The following is a 23,840-nucleotide window of genomic DNA, read 5'->3' as shown; positions in this document are numbered from 1 at the left end:
ATTGCTTCTGAGGTCTCATTATCATCAATTCTGTTTTGTCTGAGTTTAACATTAAAAAGCTTTTAAACATCCAATGTTTAATGTCAGCAAGGCAGGTATTCAAAATATTAGCAGCAGATACATCACCCTGTTTGAGAGACAGGCAAAGCTGAGTGTCATCAGCATAGCAATGAAAATGAACTCTGTGTCTACGAATGATATTTCCCAAAGGTAACATATATAGAGAGAACAGAATTGGGCCAAGAATTGAACCCTGAGGAACCCCACACGTAACCTTTGACATAAAATAGGTCGCCTCCTCAACTTTAACAAACTGAAACCTATTAGAGAGATAGGATCTGAACCAGGACAAGACAGTACCTGACAATCCCACTAAATGTTCAAGGCGATTAATTAAGACAGAATGATCAATGGTGTTGAAAGCAGCACTTAGATCCAGTAGAACAAGTACTGAAGGCGAGCCCATGTCAGAAGTCATCAACATATCATTTACCACTCGAATTAGTGCCGTCTCGGTGCTATGATAAGGCCTGAAACCTGACTGAAATTTCTCAGAAATATTCTGTGCAGCAAGAAATCTATTTAATTGTTCAGCCACTACTCTTCTAACACTTTGGACAAAAAAAGGGAGATTAGAAATAGGCCTGTAATTATTAAGCACATTGGGATCAAGGGTAGGCTTCTTGAGCAGGGGTTTTACTACGCAGTCTTCAAAGAATTTGGAACAGTACTTGATGAGAGTGAGCTGTTAATAATATTTAAAACTGTGTTATTTATTTTTGGATATACTTTTCTCAAAAGTGTAGTAGGAATGGGATCTAATGCACATGTTGTGGGTTTAATCTTTTTAATTATGGCATCCAGCTCTTGTTCACATGTCAAGCAAAAGTGCTGTAAGATTTGGTTGGGTTCAGACGGACCAAGAATATTTGTATCATTGTTTATGTCAGTCAACTTATCTCGATGAGGTATGTAGTTGCTCAGCTGATTCCTAATGTCGTCACTTTTTTATTGAAGTGATTCACAAACTCGTCACAGCTTACTGGAGGAATATTCTGTGTAACGCACTCTGATTGCGGATTTGTTAATCTTGCTATTGACTGAAAAATAAATCTTGTATTGTTCCTATTTTTGTCAATAAGATCGGAGAAATAAACAGATCGAGCTAAAGACAGTGACATTCTATATGTTAAGATACTATCTTTCCAGCTTTGATAATATATCTGAAGTCCAGTCGATCTCCATCTGCGTTCTAATTTGCGACACATACGTTTATGCATACGTGTTGTATCATTAAACTAAGGAGAACATATTTTTGTTTCTTTATTTTATAAGGTGCAATAGTATCAAGACTATTTGCCAGAGTGGTGTTATATTTATCCACCAAATCTCCGACCACTCCTGACTGAATAAAAGCTGAAACAGACAAAGCTTCCAGGAACTAATCAGATGATAATGAATTTAGAGATCTAGTTTTAACATAACCTACAGGCTTAACTATAGAGCCAGGTAATACAATTTCACAAATAAAAGCAGAGTGGTCAGAAACTGTTATATCAGTAATGGACATGTTCTGAATATGCAGACCACGAGAAATAACCAGGTCTAGAGTATGGCCATGAATATGAGTAGGACTTTTAACATGTTGAGTAAAACCAAATGACTCTAGTAATGCCAACAAATCTCTACCAAGGGGACCTCTATCAACATCAACATGTACATTAAAATCACCTAGAAGTAGAATCCTATCATGCTTGACAGCAATTGCTGATAAAAACTCACTAAACTCAGACAGAAACAGAGCGTTAGGTCTAGGAGCACGATATATAACAGAGACCAGAAGTTTGACCATGAACCTTAAAAGATAGTATTTCAAATGATGTATAGCCATCTGTTTTTTCACAATTAACATTAAAATTATTACCAAAAATGGTTGCAATACCACCGCCTCTTCCCATTGGTGGCATCTTCTGACTGAAGGAGAAACCTGTGGAACAGGCCTCTACCAGAGGTACATTTTCATCTTGCTTCAACCATGTCTCAACTAAAGTTAAAATATCTAAGTTTGTTTCAAGGATAAAGTCATTCATTAAAACAGCCTTGTTAGCCAAAGATCTTATATTTAATAAGGCAAAACGAAGTGTGGATGGTGCAGAGCATGATGAGTTCACAATGGATGTTGTACTAACTTTAATGAAATTCTCTCACTCACACTTCCTGGACTATTTCACCCCGCCAGTGTATTCTGGGTCAAAGCATGCTTATGTTTCATTTTGTGAAATAAAAATAGTAATTTACACTTTGCAGTAAAGAGTTTTGAAAATCCCCCCTATTTACATAGACAGAAAGAGACACGGCAGTATGTCATTCTTCAGCAAAAGAATGTGATAAAATACAGAGAGCCTGGTGCTGCTCCTACACAGGGTGATACAAACTCAGCAGACACCTTTAGACGTACTTGGATTAACTGATTAATATGGGCAATATCTGCCCATAGTTGGGAAAGGGTTAAGATCAGCAGAATGCAGCATTAACACCGGGATACACAGCACCTCTTTGGAGTGGTCTTTCAACAGCAGCATATAAATACATGGAACCAGCCGTGAGCTCAGAACAGACAACCCTGAGCAGGTTTTCAGAGGGGGGAAGGTTACACATGTATGCTTCACTCTTTCAACACTGCAAACTTGCACACTCCTGCCCTGCCAGGCGTTCCTGGCCCTTGCTACTTACACCCAATTGCAATCTGACACCCCATGCCTGCTGGCACCCTTCCGCTTGGTCCTGGAGGAACCTCAATAAGCCTCAACATGTTTGTTTGCATCTGATTGTGTATACTTTCATGCATTCCATCAATAAGCTCACAATTTAGCATTGTTGATGCTGTAGGCTTGGCCATTGTTGCTTCATGAAAGGAGTTGGCAGCAGGCTTTCTCTCCTTGGCAATGAAACATCGCAGTGTCTGTGGAATCACAGGAATACGGGATTGCACCCCAGCGCTGGGGCAGGCCGGGAGTCACCTCCTCCGCCCCTTGCAGATCTCAGGGGCTGTCTCTTTAGTGAAGCTCTGCAGCTTGCCCCTGGTCAGGGAGGTGTAGCGTCTCAGTACACAGTGCAGGCTGCTGGTCAGTGAGCTCTTAGGGAGCTGTGCTGTTTCTTCACTGGTTCCAGCTGCCTGCAACCAGAATAAATCAATCAATCAGACAGACAGGCGTACCTGAGATATCTGAAGCCCTGGGAGATACTGTAGGACACTAAGTGTAATGTACTGTACACCGGAGGGCACTGTGAAGGAGCTTTGTTTTCAGTATCCAGGGTGATGTCTATGGATGTCAGTATTATTATTATATCCTGTTATTCAGGAGTGAGTGGAAACAGGGACCCCAGGCTCAGTGCTCTGCGGGCGGGAGGGAGAGAAGGGGGGGGGGGGAGTGGCCGGGGGTCCTGCAGTGTTCTCACTTCCCAGCATGAGCTGGAGAGCCAGGCAGGAATGGGCTTCCTCTACAACAAAGAGTCTGCACTCTGTGTCACTGACACCACAGTACAGTAACATGCATGGTCAGCAGGCTCCACAGTGTGTGGGTAAGTGTGTGGGTGTGCTTGCTCAGTGCTGGTGTGCTTGCTCAGTGCTGCTGTGCTTGCTCAGTGCAGGTGTGCTTGCTCAGTGCTGCTGTGCTTGCTCAGTGCAGGTGTGCTTGCTCATTGCTGCTGTGCTTGCTCAGTGCTGGTGTGGCAGTGCTGGTGTCCTTGCTCAGTGCTGCTGTGCTTGCTCAGTGCTGCTGTGCTTGCTCAGTGCTGGTGTGTCAGTGCTGGTGTCCTTGCTCAGTGCAGGTGTGCTTGCTCAGTGCTGCTGTGCTTGCTCAGTGCTGGTGTGGCAGTGCAGGTGTGCTTGCTCAGTGCTGCTGTGCTTGCTGCAGGTGTGCTTGCTCAGTGCTGCTGTGCTTGCTCAGTGCTGGTGTGGCAGTGCTGCTGTGCTTGCTCAGTGCTGGTGTGCTTGCTCAGTGCAGGTGTGCTTGCTCAGTGCTGCTGTGCTTGCTCACTGCTGCTGTGCTTGCTCAGTGCTGGTGTGGCAGTGCTGGTGTCCTTGCTCAGTGCAGATGTGCTTGCTCAGTGCTGCTGTGCTTGCTCAGTGCAGGTGTGCTTGCTCAGTGCTGCTGTGCTTGCTCAGTGCTGCTGTGCTTGCTCAGTGCTGGTGTGTCAGTGCTGGTGTCCTTGCTCAGTGCAGGTGTGCTTGCTCAGTGCTGCTGTGCTTGCTCAGTGCTGGTGTGGCAGTGCAGGTGTGCTTGCTCAGTGCTGCTGTGCTTGCTCAGTGCTGGTGTGGCAGTGCTGGTGTTCTTGCTCAGTGCTGCTGTGCTTGCTCAGTGTGATGCTCACCGGCAGGGGCAGGCTGTGCAGGATCAGGACCATGTTCTTGATGTTCTGGACAACTCTCTCTAGCAGGGCGTGAACGCAGTGGGACTGAGGTGTGCTCCTCACTGCCTGCACTGCCTCCGAGAGCATGGTCAGTGCAGAGATTATCTCATTCCTCTGTACTTCACTCTGACAGTCAGCAAACATAAAACTGGATCAATTAATTGGCTGGGCCTTTCACTGGAAAGTGCTTTACTTTAAAATCGATAGGATCAATTCCGTAACCCGTTGCTCCCAAATTACTTACGGATTTCTGTTCCCACTGCGTCATCTGGAAGCCCACGTTTGGCAACGTGACTTTCTGCGGGAGCAGGGAGGGAATTCCGCACTGGTTCTGTGGGTCAGGGACACAGCCAGAGTTACATCAGGGGGTCAGGACCACGGCCAGAGTTACATCAGGGGGTCAGGACCACGGCCAGAGTTACATCAGGGGGTCAGGACCACGGCCAGAGTTACATCAGGGGGTCAGGACCACGGCCAGAGTTACATCAGGGGGTCAGGGCCACGGCCAGAGTTACATCAGGGGGTCAGGACCACGGCCAGAGTTACATCAGGGGGTCAGGACCACGGCCATAGTTACATCAGGGGGTCAGGACCACGGCCAGAGTTACATCAGGGGGTCAGGACCACGGCCAGAGTTACACCAGGGGGTCAGGACCACGGCCAGAGTTACATCAGAGGGTCAGGGACACAGTCAGAGTTACATCAGGGGGTCAGGGCCACAGCCAGAGTTACATCAGGGGGCTCAGGACCAAAGCCAGAGTTACATCAGGGGGTCAGGGCCATGGCCAGAGTTACATCAGGGGGTCAGGACCACTCAGAATCCTGCACAGACTGGACTAGAAGTCAGTGCAGTCTAGGGGACTCAGCTTGCTGTACTGTAATTAGGAATTGCAAATATTTAAGCCATTCACTGTACATGTTACAGACTAATAGGCATACAAAAAATCATAACATTGCCTTTTTAGCTTTTGTAAAGATTATTTGAAAACTACTTCAATGTTTCTTTTCAGCAACATTATGGGCTGGATTCTCAAAGCTGTTAACTCCAAATCATCATTAGCGCAATAGTTTTGTGAAGGCCAGCAAAGCTGTGAAGCTCAAAGAGGCCCCTGCCAGTAGATCTGCAATCTGCTCGGTGCCTCATCTTACCAAAGCATCCTGGAAGCCTTTTGTCATTTCAATTTGCTCCTCCATGGCACGAGGTTTACACACAAAGTTAATGGGGCTCGTCTGCATCTCTCGCACTTGGAACAGAATCGCTGCCAGCAACAGAAGTCCTACAAAAAAAGAGAAGGAGGGAGCATGCTTGAAGTGTTTAAAATTGAACTGGAGTTGACAGAGTTAACCTGAGCCAATACTGTAAACACAGCATAGAAACCAGGACCACCGGACAGAGGGGAGGAGACACATCTCCACACAGAGTGGTGAGGGTGTGGAATGGGTTACCAAGTCATGTTGATGAAGGAGACACATCTCCACACAGAGTGGTGAGGGGATGGAATGGGTTACCTAGTCATGTTGATGAAGGAGACACATCTCCACACAGAGTGGTGAGGGGATAGAATGAGTTACCTAGTCATGTTGATGAAGGAGACACATCTCCACACAGAGTGGTGAGGGGATGGAATGAGTTACCTAGTCATGTTCCTGAAGGAGACACATCTCCACACAGAGTGGTGAGGGGATGGAATGAGTTACCTAGTCATGTTCCTGAAGGAGACACATCTCCACACAGAGTGGTGAGGGTGTGGAATGGGTTACCTAGTCATGTTGATGAAAGAGACACATCTCCACACAGAGTGGTGAGGGGATAGAATGGGTTACCTAGTCATGTTGATGAAGGAGACACATCTCCACACAGAGTGGTGAGGGGATGGAATGGGTTACCAAGTCATGTTGATGAAGGAGACACATCTCCACACAGAGTGGTGAGGGTGTGGAATGGGTTACCTAGTCATGTTGATGAAGGAGACACATCTCCACACAGAGTGGTGAGGGGATGGAATGGGTTACCAAGTCATGTTGATGAAGGAGACACATCTCCACACAGAGTGGTGAGGGGATAGAATGGGTTACCAAGTCATGTTGATGAAGGAGACACATCTCCACACAGAGTGGTGAGGGGATAGAATGGGTTACCTAGTCATGTTGATGAAGGAGACACATATCCACACAGAGTGGTGAGGGGATGGAATGGGTTACCTAGTCATGTTGATGAAGGAGACACATCTCCACACAGAGTGGTGAGGGGATGGAATGAGTTACCTAGTCATGTTGCTGAAGGAGACTGTTCTTCACACAGAGAGCGGTGAGAGGATGGAATGGGTTACCTAGTCATGTGGTTGAGGCACAAATCACTGGGATCCTTTAAGACCGACTTTACAAAGATAAAGAGAGTCAGTCAGCTACTAGGAACCAGATGAGCTCAGATGCTAAATGGCCTCATTTTCTGAATGGTTCATTCATTTTCTTGTTTTATTAAGGACCAGCCAAGTCATTCACTCAACTTTTCTATGATTACACTATGTAACACAATTTTTGTTCCTGGGTAGTAAGTGTTATTTCCTAATTGCTTATGCCTCAAAAGTATAGAAAATGGCTATTATTCCCCACAAACTTTGCTTTTGTGACCAGGACAGTGATATTTTGAAATTTACCTATTTCCAATGAGAAAACGGGTGAATTTGTGTCTTTTCGTTCACATAAAGTCAGAAAAAAACAACATATGAATCCAAATTAACATGTATTTATACTAAAGTAATACAAAAATGACTACAAAAGATTTAGAAGTGAGTAGTTTTTCGAGATTTACGATTATACTGTAAATCACTTTCACGAACCAGCCCCCAAATGTAGTCTCCCATCATGTTCTCGTTATACTGTCCTTGGTAGCGGCGTTCAAAGTCCAGTATATCCTGGTGGAAGCGCTCGCTTTGCTCCTCCGAGTATGCTCCCATGTTCTCCTTGAATTTATCAAGATGAGCATCAAGGATATGGACTTTGAGGGACATCCTACAGCCCATTGTGCCGTAGTTCTTCACCAGAGTCTCAACCAGCTGCACATAGTTTTCGGCCTTGTGATTGCCCAGGAAGCCCCGAACCACTGCGACAAAGCTGTTCCAAGCCGCTTTCTCCTTACTAGTGAGCTTCTTGGGGAATTCATTGCACTCCAGGATCTTCTTTATCTGTGGTCTGACGAAGACACCGGCTTTGACCTTTGCCTCAGACAGCTTAGGGAAGAAGTCTTGAAGGTACTTGAAGGCTGCCAAACTCCTTATCTAGAGCTCTGACAAATTGTTTCATAAGGCCCAATTTGATGTGCAGTGGTGGCATCAGCACCTTCCGGGGGTCCCAGCCGTACTCATCATACTTCAAGGCGTCCAGCAAGGTCTTGATGCTGTTGTAATCCTCTTTGAGGTGCACCGAGTGAGCCAGGGGAAGAGACGGGTACTTGTTACCATTATGGAGCAGCACGGCTTTGAGGCTCCTGGATGAGCTGTCAGTGAAGGACAGTATAACGAGAACATGATGGGAGACTACATTTGGGGGCTGGTTCGTGAAAGTGATTTACAGTATAATCGTAAATCTCGAAAAACTACTCACTTCTAAATCTTTTGTAGTCATTTTTGTATTACTTTAGTATAAATACATGTTAATTTGGATTCATATGTTGTTTTTTTCTGACTTTATGTGAACGAAGACACAAATTCGCCCGTTTTCTCATTAGAAATAGGTAAATTTCAAAATATCACTGTCCTGGTCACAAAAGCAAAGTTTGTGGGGAATAATAGCCATTTTCTATACTTTTGAGGCATAAGCAATTAGGAAATAACACTTACTACCCAGGAACAAAAAAAAAAAAAAAAAAATTGTTACACGGTGTTATATATGATAATGTTCGTTATGGTAATTGTTTATTTATTAGTTAAAAAAGTTGAGTAAAATGTGACCAACAGTGAGTTTTTGGAACATTGATAAATAGAGATGTGATAGTCTGTGCCATGTATTTAAACACACAAAATAATTTAGAATCAGTAATATAATTTGGTATAATAATAATGTAAAATATTATTGGTAATTTATTTAGTTTGTATTAATGTCTATATTTATTTACACAAGACACAAAGGTCATTTAGCTGTTTTAGGTTTACAGTTTCAATTTAAAATGAAAAGTTAAAAAAAAGTGTGATAACATTAGTAAATAACACGAGCTATGGTGAATTACAAACTCAAACCATGTTCCTGTGTTTTGGACACAGCAACGTAGCGCATCCTCCTCTATGTTTGTCCATCCGTTTGCCATTTTTCCCCAACATTACAGTGATCGGAGGCTCCAGGATATATATATATACAGACATGCTCAAATTTGTTGGTACCTTTACAGCTCACTGAAATAATGCTTCATTCCTCCTGAAAAGTGATTAAATTAAAAGCTATTTTATCATGTATACTTGCATGCCTTTGGTATGTCATAGAATAAAGCAAAGAAGCTGTGAAAAGCGATGAATTATTGCTTATTCTACAGAGATATTCTAAAATGGCCTGGACACATTTGTTGGTACCCCTTAGAAAAGATAATAAATAATTGGATTATAGTGATATTTCAAACTAATTAGTTTCTTTAATTAGTATCACACATGTCTCCAATCTTGTAATCAGTCATTCAGCCTATTTAAATGGAGAAAAGTAGTCACTGTGCTGTTTGGTATCATTGTGTGCACCACACTGAACATGGACCAGAGAAAGCAAAGGAGAGAGTTGTCTGAGGAGATCAGAAAGAAAATAATAGACAAGCATGGTAAAGGTAAAGGCTACAAGACCATCTCCAAGCAGCTTGATGTTCCTGTGACAACAGTTGCAAATATTAAGGATATTAAATATTACGAAGTTTAAGGCCCATGGAACTGTAGCCAACCTCCCTGGGCGCGGCCGCAAGAGGAAAATCGACCCCAGAGTGAACAGAAGGATAGTGCGAATGGTAGAAAAAGAACCAAGGATAACTGCCAAAGAGATACAAGCTGAACTCCAAGGTGAAGGTACGTCAGTTTCTGATCGCACCATCCGTCGCTTTTTGAGCAAAAGTGGGCTCCATGGAAGAAGACCCAGGAAGACTCTACTTTTGAAAGAAAAACATAAAAAAGCCAGACTGGAATTTGCTAAAATGCATATTGACAAGCCACAATCCTTCTGGGAGAATGTCCTTTGGACAGATGAGTCAAAACTGGAGCTTTTTGGCAAGTCACATCAGCTCTATGTTCACAGACGAAAAAATGAAGCTTTCAAAGAAAAGAACACCATACCTACAGTGAAACATGGAGGAGGCTCGGTTATGTTTTGGGGCTGCTTTGCTGCGCCTGGCACAGGGTGCCTTGAATCTGTGCAGGGCACAATGAAATCTCAAGACTATCAAGGCATTCTGGAGCGAAACATACTGCCCAGTGTCAGAAAGCTCTGTCTCAGTCGCAGGTCATGGGTCCTCCAACAGGATAATGACCCAAAACACACAGCTAAAAGCACCCAAGAATGGATAAGAACAAAACATTGGACTATTCTGAAGTGGCCTTCTATGAGTCCTGATCTGAATCCTATCGAACATCTATGGAAAGAGCTGAAACTTGCAGTCTGGAGAAGGCACCCATCAAACCTGAGACAGCTGGAGCAGTTTGCTCAGGAAGAGTGGGCCAAACTACCTGTTAACAGGTGCAGAAGTCTCATTGAGAGCTACAGAAAACGTTTGATTGCAGTGATTGCCTCTAAAGGTTGTGCAACAAAATATTAGGTTAGTGGTCCCATCATTTTTGTCCATGCCATTTTCATTTGTTTTATTATTTACAATATTATGTTGAATAAAAAATCAAAAGCAAAGTCTTATTTCTATTAAATATGGAATAAACAATGGTGGATGCCAATTACTTTTGTCAGTTTCAAGTTATTTCAGAGAAAATTGTGCATTCTTTGTTTTTTGTGGAGGGGTACCAACAAATTTGAGCACGCCTGTATATATATATATATATATATATATATATATAATTCAGACAAAAAAGAGCCTAGCTGTGTATGCCTCTGGCACATCTTAATGACATAACAATCTCTGGAAAACTATCAGCACTTCAATATATCACAAAAAGTTTTAATACTCCAGCAATGTGAGGGGGACATTCCCCCGTCATTGAAGAGGTGACGGGGGCATTCCCCCATCATTGAAAAGGTGAGGGGGACATTCCCCCATCATTGGAAAGGTGAAGGGGACATTCCCCCGTCATTAAAAAGGTGAGGTGGACATTCCCCCATCATTGAAAAGGTGAGGGGGACATTCCCCGTCATTGAAAAGGTGAGGGGGACATTCCCCCATCATTGAAAAGGTGAGGGGGACATTCCCCTGTCATTGAAAAGGTGAGGGGGACATTCCCCCGTCATTGAAAAGGTGAGGGGGACATTCCCCCGTCATTGAAAAGGTGAGGGGGACATTCCCCCGTCATTGAAAAGGTGAATGTCCCCTATCGTTGAAAAGGTGAGGGGGGCATTCCCCCGTCATTGAAAAGGTGAGGGGGACATTCCCCTGTCATTGAAAAGGTGAGGGGGACATTCCCCTGTCATTGAAAAGGTGAGGGGGACATGCACGCCCCCCATGTAAATTACGGCTATGGTTGCAATGCTACTCCAATATTTACCTATCGATATGAATTCATTAGTGACCGATTCCCCAGTATAGTGGCCGGTAAACAGCCTGAAAACACGCCCCTCAGAGTCCATCCAACACTTTCACTTTCCAAACACAGCTGTGTTTGTTCCCACTGCCAGGTACAAAGGAAGTGCGTGTTGCCAGGTACTGCCGTGACCATGACTAGGAAGAGAAAATCAATGCTCTGCCAAGGCTACCATTCCTCTGATCTGCACGCGTCTATGGGAAGCATAGGAGGTGCGCAGCGTAAGCACGTAGTGAGAGTGTGGGGGAATCAGCACATACAAGATCGTGGGGTTAACAATGCTAACATCAATTATAGTTTACATTATTAAAATGCATACCAGCAGGACTTTAATACTAGCTGAATTAGTGTTATAGTGTGTTGGTTTTCACATTTTAGAGATCTGGCTCCAAAAGTTATCCCAGCCAGTTCTGCTATGCTTGGGTCAAGTCTTGCCAGTATCTTCAGTAAACTAGGAGCCTGGCACATTCATTACCTCCTCAGGCTGTAGCGGCTTTGCCAGGAAGGATGAGTGGTGTCAGAATCCATAAACTTCACAGGGTCCACGTGAAACTAAGTAAGGATCAGGAGACTTCAGAGTCCACGTGAAACTAAACAATGATCAATAAACTTCACAGAGTCCACGTGAAACTAAACAATGATCAGGAGACTTCACGAGTCCACGTAAAACTAAACAATGATCAGGAGACTTCACAGAGTCCACGTGAAACTAAACAATGATCAGGAGACTTCACTGAGTCCACGTGAAACTAAACAAGGATCAGGAGACTTCACTGAGTCCACGTAAAACTAAACAATGATCAGGAGGCTTCACAGAGTCCACGTGAAACTAAACAGTGATCAGGAGACTTCACAGAGTCCACGTGAAACTAAACAATGATCAGGAGACTTCACAGAGTCCACGTGAAACTAAACAAGGATCAGGAGGCTTCACAGAGTCCACATGAAACTAAACAAGGATCAGGAGACTTCACAGAGTCCATGTGAAACTAAGCAATAATCAGGACCCGAAGAGGTGAGCGAGAACTCTTCAAAGCCTTGCTTGTATAACCCTCCTAAGGTTTATGTCCACAGTGATGGATTACAGCTCAGCTGAAAGTGTTCGTGTTTCATAAGAACAATTCTGTTCCAACACGTGATAGTATTGCATTCGTGTCAACTGATGCGTTGAACACTGTTTGTTGGAAGCCAACAAGTGTATCAAATATGTTGAAGGAATGCGGGTGACAATTCGGTGAGGTTCGATTGCTGATCTTTGATTCTAGTGGCACCGCCCATCTTGCTGTTCTATTAGCTACATGGAACGGTCTTAGAAAGTGAACAGACAGGTTTGCAGCAAAAAAAACAAACACAAAAACATCTTCCACTCGACAAGTAAAACCAGACACAGACTCCTGCGCTGTACAGCTAGAACGCCTCTCTCGTTAAATATTGCACCTGTGTGGCTGTTGCGAGAACGCCCATTGAGGACTCGCTTCATATTCTGCACTCAACACACCTGTGTCAGGTTTGGGTGCTGGGTGTGCTTGCCCATTACCGGCACCGCATCTAGTTAGGTCGAGTTCTCTCTCTTTCTGTCGCACACTAAGAGACACTCAGTTAATTATTCCCTCACTCGAACTTGGCATGAGCAAACTTTTAAATACACATACACGTATATTCACAAAAACACATGCATTGCACTTCTATTGAGTAGTCTAAACCGCAACCCCTGCTGTAGAAATTGTCCATTCGTGCAAGAAGCAATTTTACAAATCGGGCAAAGTGATGTAAAGCGTATCGTACTGAATTGTACCACTGTGATATAGTAACTGTTCACAGAGCTCTTACAGCATTAAAGTTATTTAAAGATTGATTTGACAACTTAAATCTGATGTTGTTAAAGAAGATATCTCCGGTACAGAATATAGTTTCATGAATATCAAAAAGGATTTAGATACATTTTAAATACTTAAATATGATTTTAAACAGCAAAGTTAATAATAAATACAGTTAAAACTTCGTGAAAAGGGACCAAAGCTGCACTCACGCTCTATCCACTGCTTATAATATGTATAAAAAGAAGAAAAAAAAAACCATCCACACTTACTACTTAACTCCATAACCCGCTCCCCGAATCACCGAGCCGTCCACTTCCAGATCTGATTTCCATTTACATTGCGAGGGACTGGAAAAGAGAAAGCTGTGTCCTTGACCTGATAAAGATCTGCGCAAAACGTCCTCAACGCGTCTTCCTTTACAAATATGTTTTCTCATATATTATTGTTAAAACACTAGAAGGCGATGTCATCTGATCATCAATCCCCAAATTAGTTTTCGATCTTCCTGTGTGTGTGTGACATTCCCTCCCTCCTCCCACAGCGAAGCGACGAAACAGTCAAACAGACACACGTCTGAAAGACAGGGATTAGTTAAAACTTCTTATCACCGCCACCACGAACTTCCTCAACAAAATAAAACAACCACCATGCAGTACAGAAGAGACTTTGTAAATGTTTCTCCCAGAACAAAAAACTGCACACGCATTGATTTAGAGCAGCGACCCCCCTCCTCTCCATTCAGGGTTAAATGCATACGAACAGACAAAGAGAAACCGCTCCCGGTTAATGTTTGACACGACACAGGCTCCGAGGTGCCAGCCAGCTCTTGGAAATGTGCATTTGTAAACGGCGGCTGTGTCCTGCGCTCAGTGTGATGCACCAATATAATAAAAATCTTAAAACAGTGTGGCTATCACAGATACAGCTTTTTGACCAATTAAAATATAAGGCACATATATAGTATCATTGCAGAATGTCTTGCATACAGAGTATATTATACTACAAACATTTTCATATTGCTCAAACAGGTTAAGTGATTTGCTTAGGATCACACAATGAGTCAGTGGCTGAGGTGAGATTTGAACCGGGGACTTCCTGGTTATCAGCCCATTTCTTTAACCACTGGACCACACAGCCTCCTTAGCTCAAGTGTAACCATTCACCCTCAAAATCACACACCAAGTTAAGTGGCCTCAACCTGTGAAATTGTGATTCACATGATTTCAGGATAAATTCAGCAGTTCCTGTAGGTTCCCGCTGCTGGGTAGTGCATTTCAAAGCAAAGACTCAACCATGAGCACCAAGGCGCTTTCAAAAGAACTCCGGGACAAAGTTGTTGAAAGGCACAGATCAGGGGATGGGTATAAAAAAATATCAAAGGCCTTGAATATCCCTTGGAGCACGGTCAAGACGATTATTAAGAAGTGGAAGGTGTATGGCACCACTAAGACCCTGCCTAGATCAGGCCGTCCCTCCAAACTGGATGACCGAGCAAGAAGGAGACTGATCAGAGAGGCTACCAAGAGGCCAATGGCAACTTTGCAAGAGCTACAGGATTTTATGGCTAAGAATGGTCAAAGTGTGCATGTGACAACAATATCCCAAGCACTCCACAAATCTGGCCTGTATGGTAGGGTGGCAAGAAGGAAGCCATTACTCAAGAAAGCCCACCTTGAATCCCATTTGAAGTATACAAAAAAACACTCAGGAGATTCTGTAGCCATGTGGCAAAAAGTTTTGTGGTCTGACGAAACTAAAATGGAACTTTCTGGCCTAAATGCAAAGCGTTATGTTTGGTGCAAACCCAACACAGCACATCACCCAAAGAACACCATCCCTACTGTGAAGCATGATGGTGGCAGCATCATGTTATGGGGATGTTTCTCATCGGCAGGGACTGGGGCACTTGTCAGGATAGAAGGGAAAATGAATGGAGCAAAGTATAGAGAAGTCCTTGAGGAAAACCTGCTGCCCTCTGCAAGAAAGCTGAAACTGGGACAGAAGTTCACCTTTCAGCATGACAACGACCCAAAGCACACAGCCAAAACTACACTGGAGTGGCTACGGAACAAAAAAGGTAAATGTCCTTGAGTGGCCCAGTCAGAGCCCTGACCTAAATCCAATCGAAAATGTGTGGCATGACTTGAAGATTGCTGTCCATCAACGCTCCCCAAGGAGCTTGACAGAGCTTGAACAGTTTTGTAAAGAAGAATGGTCAAATATTGCCAAATCTAGGTGTGCAAAGTTGGTAGAGACCTATCCCAACAGACTCACAGCTGTAATTGCTGCCAAAGGTGCTTCCACCAAGTATTAACTCAGGGGGGTGGAGACTTATCCAATTATGATCTTTCAGTTTTGTATTTTTAATATATAATTTTTTTCTCAATAAAAACTTTTTTTATCCCTTAACAGTGTGGAGTATGGTGTGTAGATAAGTGGAAAAAATCCTAATTTAAATGCATGAAACTCTGAGGCACTGACACAACAAAATGTGAAAAAAGTTCAAGGGGGTGTAGACTTTCTATAGGCACCGTATCTATCTATCATCTATCTATCTATCTATCTATCTATCTATCTATCTATCTATCTATCTATCTATCTATCTATCTATCTATCTATCTATGGCAGGAAACAAACTGAAAAGCAGCTCCTGAACTAAGGTGAAAGATCTTAACACAATTAAAAAATAAATAAATAAATAAATAAATCAGTAATTGCATTAAGAACCACTCAGATCATCACAACAAGGTTAATTACTCAGTAATCCACTATCACACCAAGGTTAGCACCCCTTTAATTACTCAGTAACCCAGGATCACAATGTTAGCACCCCTTTAATTACTCAGTAACCCAATATCACACCAATGTTAGCACCCCTTTAATTACTCAGTAACCCAGGATCACAATGTTAGCACCCCTTTAATTACTTAGTAACCCAGTCTTTGGACAGGTCCTGTATCAATGATACTTTGCTTTGTTTATCACTCATCCATAACTATTAATATCTTAATAAAAATTGTTTTGTTACAACTTAAAATAAACTAAGACAGGCATTTTGGCAAGTGTCTTCAACACTGATAAAGGCACTAGCAGATACATTTTCCTTCTGGACTCAAACAATATAGTACTCCACAGTGTGGGTTGTTTTGGGATATCCCACATCTCGATATATAGAAGAGGCGATATCCCACAATGACACACTTCTGGGAGTGCGATTTTGTGATCATACAATGGCTTTGAGCTCATTTTGAAAAATGGGAGAACCACAGTGATATCTCGTGATGGCCCATCGCCAATTGAAATGAATGGCAGGACGATTGTTGTCATTGTATAATTGTCAATAAAAGTTTGCTAATCTTCAGCTTACTTAGACATGCTAAAACATGTAATTCTGCATTGAATGGAAAAGCTGTTTTTCAAGTTTCCTGAAAAATGTCTTGTTAGGCTGGGTCTATGCAGGTGTAATGTGCTGATTACCAGCAGGAAGCTGGGTCTATGCAGGTGTAATGTGCTGAGTGTCCAGCAGGAGGCTGGGTCTATGCAGGTGTAACGTGCTGAGTGTCCAGCAGGAGGCTGGGTCTATGCAGGTGTAATGTGCTGATGACCATGCAAAGTACCTGTATGGTGATTCTGCCGTTTCCTGTGTAGCAATATCACTGTAAATCCTCCATAATGCCACTGAACAAGTCCATTAGATGCTACTCCACACAAAGTAAGAATGACTGTAGCTTATGATACTCACTGGAGGCGATGGTAGCACAATGGAATGTACCACTGGTGTAATGTCAGCATACAGTATACCATATCAGGACTGTACATTTTACAATAGATGTCCCGAATCCATTTCCATTGCTGGTAATGCTGTGATCTGCTAATGGTAATCATGCACTGGTGCTACAATGGGAATCCCATTAAAAACAAAAGGGATCAAACCTGCAACATAGAGGTCAGAGTTCTTGATTTGGATCCAGATCTCTAGGATCATGTGTCACCCAGTCCTGATCTGGAACATCTTTAAACAGCCTAGTGATACCTTTATTTTTTATTTTTAGCAAAACATTTTTATTTCTGACTGTCAAAACATGACTGCAATGCCTGCATATCTCATGTATCATGGAATTCATGCGGGTGAAACTGAGTGCCATCAACATCCTGACGCCACTTCATGTTTTCTGTTAAATATCCTTTGTATGTTTATCAGATTGGAGGAATTGTCTTCACTGTTTCTTTTTTGGTTTATAGTATAGTTAAACTACCAAATAATTTGGCCATCTTTTTTACGAATTAATTTTTAGTTAAATATTGAACCAAAACAACCCTACGATGCTGACTTTAGAACTTTACAGTAAAGAGCTTTTCAATAGACCTATTTTTTCTTGGACCAACTTTACCAGCTCCTTGTCCAACATCAAGTCTCTGCACTAGCAGAACTAATGGAAAAGCAGCAAACCCCAGCTCTGCCCAGCATCATCGCTGAGATCTCCATCAGTGCTATTGAACAAACCCCAGCTCTGCCAGCATCATCGCTGAGATCTCCATCAGTGCTATTGAACAAACCCCAGCTCTGCCAGCATCATCGCTGAGATCTCCATCAGTGCTATTGAAACTGGGAGGCACCAGGATTATTAGCTTACAAGGGATGTGCAGTAATACAGGTCAGCTCTTACTGCGTACACAGACAGCCAGTAACCCAGATCACTGGCAAACAAATTCAATGCACTCCCTCTTATTTTAGCATTATCAGCAGAAGGACTAGCGGGGTACATGCTTACGAAGGGTGTTAATCAATTAAGAGGGTCATTTTCCCCAGAAGATAGTGAATCATAGAAACAGTAAATGTCATTAGGCCCTAGAAAGCTGATGGCATGATAACCAGCTTGCTTTCTGAGCTGAAGCAGACACAGCTTTTCAGAAGCTCAATAGATACCATATGTTTCCTTGTTATTCCTCAGGCCAGGAACTCTCTGATACCCTAATGCTAGACCTTGGTGCTTTGAATTTGGTTAATGATGAGAAATGGCAGAATGTTCTTGCTTTTTCAATGCATATATTACATTACTATGAATAATAATATGCAAATGCACGGTTTCAGTTGTATTCAGTAAAGACTACATCTTTTTTTATTTTGCTTCTTGATTTTTAATACTAAAGTGTTGTGATGGTGTATTAGGATACTGGTTGATGACTGTACCTGTTGGAAAGTGCACATGAATGTACAGTAGAAGGGTTGTTTTGTAATAAGCTGCAGTTCAAACAGGGTAGAATAGTAAAGGACAGAGCGCTGTCAGTAAAGCAGCCTCAGACCCCAGGAGTCCTTCAGGGCTCTGCCTCTTTAAAACCCCTCCAATCCCCGCAGATGAAATCATCTTTGTTGGGTACCATGTGGAAGATCTCCATGGCAACACAAAGTAATGACTAGGCCATAAAACTTTCTCTTTCCCTTGCTCTGTTTTTTTTTTTTTTAACATTCAAGACTTTTTATTTGACCGGCTGTGGCCTTTCTAATAAAAACTAAAGCAAAGGGAGTCAAAAAAAAAAAAAAAAAAGCAAAGCCTAACAACATTGTGAAAGGTGCGCAGTCAGAAGCGGCTGTGATTTCCTCTAAACACGACATCATGGCGCCTGTATTCATTGGAGAAGACTAGCACCCAGCTCTGCACATCAGCACCCAGCTCTACACATCAGCACCCAGCTCTACACATCAGCACCCAGCTCTACACATCAGCACCCAGCTCTACACATCAGCACATGCTATTACAACAGCACAGTAAGTAAAACAAAAGCCACTTTCTGTCTCTCGGGTTTCAGTCAGAGCTTATCAAGTTATTATTATTATTATTTATTTCTTAGCAGACGCCCTTATCCAGGGCGACTTACAATCGTAAGCAAATACATTTCAAGTGTTACAGTTGATTCAAACTAATGCATGCAAGCAGCTGGTTTATTTTCCATGTTTCAGTAATGTTTTGAATCTCGGTGCGCTATTCACATTTTATAATAATAGTCCAGAACAGTTTTGGATATTAAACTTTAACTCGTGAGTTTAAGCTCGTAAATGAGGCATGGGGTCTCCATTGTGCTTGGCGATACAGTATGTTCAAATTGGTTTCTTCTGCTGATAGAAAGGGTGTGTCAAGGTGATATATCTGGTGCTATAAATAAAAGGTAAGTATGATTTGTCTCTATATATTTTACTTTTTTGTTATTTATGCTGCATCAAACTTTAAAAGCCTCTTTGGACTGCAAAAAACAAATTAAATAAATAAATACATGCTTCCTATAACAAAGCAGTCAGGTCGCCTTACTAAATGATGATTCTATTCTGTAGTTCTGCTTAACCACAATACTAGCAAGACCCCACCATTTACAGTGATGTCAAATATTAATGTTCAACTTGAAAGAACATGCACAATTTGCAACTTCAATATTTAAAGGCATGTGATAATTTTGGCTTGAGACGCTTTATATAGCACATCTAAATCTCGCCATTATAAACCTACAGTCATTCAGTGATGCAGCCAATCTTCAAAGAGATAAAAGTCAAAAATCTTAGGTCAGTCAAAGCATGTCAGAAATCAGGAGCAGGATATTCTACACTGATATTGTCCTTTCGTTGTTTGTTCTGTTTTTATCAGGGAATTGAATTACACCAGAAAGCTGACTGTCTTATAAGTACAATAGCATTTACATTTCATTAGACGGAACATGTCTAGACACGGCACTAAACCGAACAGGTGCAAAGCCTGACTCAAACCAGAGTGAAGTTTGTAGCTCGAGATTTGAACTTGAAGACTGAATGCCCATCCTCATCATTCCCGTGTGTGCTTGAAAATGAAGCTCTGACACACTGCCTGCCCATGGCTGCTCTGTAACCTGCCTGCACCATGGCTGAGGAGGAAGAAGATGACTTGAACTGTCCTGCCTGCCAGCGTCTCTACCACGTCCCGCTGCTCCTGCCCTGCTCACATAGCCTGTGCCGGAGCTGTGTGCTCCGAGTGGCTGCGGACTCACAGAAACCCCCCAGATGCCGGGCGCTGGCCCCCTTGTCCTGCACACTGGACTGCCCCAGGTGTCTCTTCAGAGTGGAGCTCCCAAGTCCAGACTGGGGCAGTGCCGTTGAGTACCTGCCTGTAAACCCCGCTCTGCAGGACGCTGTGGACAGGCATTTCGGGCAGGCTGAGTGCAGGGACCACGGTGCCAACTGGAGGCTGTTCTTCTGTGAGAGGACTCAGAGGCTGGTGTGCAGAGCCTGTAGGCCGAGGCTGCTGGAGGAAGACTGTGTGGTGACACTAGAGGACGCGTGGGAAACCAGAGAGGTAACGAAACTGAGGATGCCCTTTCTGTTACCTTCTTCCTTGATGTTAGGGTTCTGGTATACTAATTAATCAGATCTAGAGATCAGCGTTATAAATGTACTGTTAACTCAGGTCTACCAAACTGCTGTGGGAGTCTGACTTTGGGGACAATACAAATTGACTAGTTGTATCGGATATCATTGTTTTTCTGAATTGCAAAAGCAACTTTGGAATAAACCCTTCCATACAAAAACAATTTTCTCAATGAAGTTCCATTCCCAAATTCTGTTATCGTTTGCCTGCATGTTTAAAATCCACTCCATCTGAGATGTCATTACTCTTACATGATGCCCCCACCCGGGGATGCTTTGTTGTTGTTCAGCTACTGCCTGCTATAATTATCATTTACACCCCCCCCCCGGTTGGACTTGAGATACTAATTTCCGAGAACGCGGTCAGACACACTGTTTACTGCAGTCATGCCGTTCCAGTGCCAGGACAGCAGGGTTTGGCAGGTGTCTGCTTGTGTCTTCCCAGGAGAGAGCATTGCGAGGCCTGCAGGGGATCCAGGATGAGATGACTGCACTGAAACAGGAGCTCCGAGAGCTGGAGGGGACAACACATGAGGTACAGTACACTGCTCAGAGACACTTCAATCCACTGTCACTAATCTGGGACCTTCTTATCTAATGTAAGGAAAGGTAGCACCAATTGGGAAATCTGGGAAATTCTCACAAAATTCCCACAATGAATGGACAGTCTTGAAAGTCCTGCACTCCAGGCTATTAGAGAGTGTTTGCAGAATCTGGAACAACACTTTCCCTCTTCCCGTAGGTTTCTGTCTGTTTTATTCATTGTTCATCGATAGATAGCGATGTAACAGTGTTGTAAAAGCAGGCACATGCAAGCGAGCTGGCAGGCTGCACATGCAAAGGTAAATGTAGCCTTTGACCGGGCAGAGCTACCCTGTGTTCTGCCGGCTTGTCACTTTAATGACCCCTGTGGATGCTAGTAAAATCTCTTCCCTTTTCTCTCTCCCAGCTCCGAATCATGCTTTGTCCTCCCTTGTTTCTAGCTCACTTTCTTCTGTCCTGACGGCCTTCTCAAAGATAACATAACACGATTGGCCAGTATGAAAATGATTTACTCTACCTGTTACTTCATCTTGAGAGGTTATACAAAAGCGACCGTGCCAGTGATGTCACTTTTTATTGTTGATCGTGTTTGGTAAACCCTGTCCAGACTCGTCCATTTCAGGAGACTCCTGCCACTGGTGTATCTGATGCTGAGCGGAGGGTTCAACTGGCCAGAGAACGACTCCAGAGCCTTTCAGAGTACAGCTCCAGTATGACCACAGCGCTGGAGGAGCAGAACCTGGCCAGGCTCCTGCAGGTACTCCTCTCCACTCTCTTGCACACAGGATAGGACCATGCAGGTCCTGCATTGAAATGCTGTGCAATGATCTCATTCCGCTAGAGCTGTAAATGTAAAATCCTGTGTATGCAAGGGCTAGGAGCTGCACTGATTGGCTGGACTGAATGAAGGGGGGAGTGGTTCGAGCCTTGCTGCTGAGTAGTAGACCCCCATCAAACACTGCAATGGTCTGTGTTTCTAAATCTGCAGGGTCCCAGTTGTAACGGACACCGCTGCCAACATGCCGACTTATATCATTCCTGCAAACAAATTCTATGACTTTATTTTGATTTACTGCTTCAAAAACCAGGCAATGTTTCATGCAGAAACCGTACCCCCTCCAATTCCCTCTGATCCAGTGAGTGCTGGTTTGGGCCGTGGCTCTGACCTTCTCTGTGTCTTTGTGCTGGTATGGGCCGTGGCTCTGACCTTCTCAGTGTCTTTGTGCTGGTATGGGCCGTGGCTCTGACCTTCTCAGTGTCTTTGTGCTGGTATGGGCCGTGGCTCTGACCTTCTCAGTGTCTTTGTGCTGGTATGGGCCGTGGCTCTGACCTTCTCTGTGTCTTTGTGCTGGTTTGGGCCGTGGCTCTGACCTTCTCAGTGTCTTTGTGCTGGTATGGGCCGTGGCTCTGACCTTCTCAGTGTCTTTGTGCTGGTATGGGCCGTGGCTCTGACCTTCTCAGTGTCTTTGTGCTGGTATGGGCCGTGGCTCTGACCTTCTCTGTGTCTTTGTGCTGGTTTGGGCCGTGGCTCTGACCTTCTCAGTGTCTTTGTGCTGGTTTGGGCCATGGCTCTGACCTTCTCAGTGTCTTTGTGCTGGTTTGGGCCGTGGCTCTGACCTTCTCTGTGTCTTTGTGCTGGTATGGGCCATGGCTCTGACCTTCTCAGTGTCTTTGTGCTGGTTTGGGCCATGGCTCTGACCTTCTCGGTGTCTTTGTATTGGAAGGCGCCAGTATGATGTCGGAGTGTCTCGTAAATCTGCCTGAGAGCCCAGCCAGACAGGAATGTTATTACCCCTCTCTCATTGTCTCCCCTTGCCTAGGTTGCAACTCGCGAGCCACTGGAATTCTCTGCATCTCAACAGCAGGGTGAGTACAGGCAGCTCAAGCACAGCACATACGAGGAGCACTAGGAACCTGAACAGGAGAAGAATCCTGAGTTTCACTGGGTTTCATATTGGGGTGCAGTGCTGTGCAATGCAGAGATATTCCTTAGAACCAAAGGGGCACTTCCACTTCAGTTAACTCAAGTACAAAAACACCTGCTAATTATTTATTACTAACTGTAATCACGTGATTCAAGGAATCTGAACTTCTTTGTTTCTTGCTTCGTAACAGTAAGGTGAATTCTCTCCTTTTGGTGTTAATTCAAGTTTGGAATAAACTCTTTGCAAATATATCCCTGATATGTCAGAATTAAAGAGACTTTTCTCATTGTGGTCTTTATTATTGAATGCTGGTGGGAGTCGTTGCTTCACAGACACGAGTCTGAAACACCTAACCTATTTTTTTATGTATATTTATTTGGTGTATTTATGGTGTATAGTTGGTACCCACAATACGGTAACAATTGACACTAGTGTCTCTAATACACTGTAACTCCACTGTGATCCAGAACTGCAATGATAAAGCAGCTCAGGATGGATATGTCAGTATATGCTTCAATGGACAGAAAAACACGACAAGGCCCATTCCCAGCTGCCCATTCCCAAGCACGCTTGACTCTGCAGACTGTGTACTTTGCAGTTCAAGCCGCTGAGTCCCCTGAATCAATTCCACTCTTCAGTTTGATATTGCATTCTATCTCTTTAACAGCTGCTAGTCCAAGAGAACCACATCAGGGCAGTGTGGAGCTTTCTGAGGAGGATATGGAAAGATTCCTGCAAGGTAGTATTGCCAAGGCATACCTTCACTTGATGATTTGCTGTAGGGACAGCAGCAGAAAGCACCAGAGTGCCCTCTTCTGGGGAAAAAATATAGATAACTATTTGCTATGATATTTGCAGATATATTCAGTAAAACATGAAGCAGGTGCTTTTATTTTCTAAACTGTTGTTTTTTTTCAGATTTTACCAACATTCCGACAATATTTCCATGGATTTGAGTTTCCTTGCACTTCATTTTCTGTGAAGATTTATTTATCACTCATCTTTTAGAAGGAACATATTTGTTTGAAGGACTAGGGGGCTCAGG

General features: G+C 43.5%; 1 protein-coding gene across 1 annotated transcript; it reads right to left on the bottom strand.

Moving 5' to 3' along the window:
* Positions 1-132: 132 nt before the first annotated feature.
* Positions 133-13,771, bottom strand: LOC131696465 (thrombopoietin-like). The gene is made up of 5 exons (XM_034029152.3): positions 13,210-13,771; positions 5,563-5,690; positions 4,658-4,744; positions 4,375-4,539; positions 133-3,175 (listed from the first exon to the last, which is right to left on the bottom strand). The coding sequence occupies exons 1-5, from the start codon at positions 13,220-13,222 to the stop codon at positions 3,017-3,019; spliced, it is 552 nt and encodes a 183-aa protein (XP_033885043.1). The 5' UTR covers positions 13,223-13,771; the 3' UTR covers positions 133-3,016.
* Positions 13,772-23,840: the final 10,069 nt, after the last annotated feature.

This window comes from Acipenser ruthenus, chromosome 12 (genome assembly GCF_902713425.1).
Source record: "Acipenser ruthenus chromosome 12, fAciRut3.2 maternal haplotype, whole genome shotgun sequence".
Lineage (NCBI taxonomy): Eukaryota > Metazoa > Chordata > Actinopteri > Acipenseriformes > Acipenseridae > Acipenser > Acipenser ruthenus.
This window is presented reverse-complemented; position numbering and strand designations above follow the sequence as displayed.

Coding starts and splice junctions, on each gene's coding strand:
- LOC131696465 (XM_034029152.3), bottom strand. Junction 4,540..4,657: donor CGCAGTGGGAACAGAAATCC/GTAAGTAATTTG, acceptor GCTGACTGTCAG/AGTGAAGTACAGAGGAATGA. Junction 3,176..4,374: donor TGCACAGCCTGCCCCTGCCG/GTGAGCATCACA, acceptor TTCTGGTTGCAG/GCAGCTGGAACCAGTGAAGA.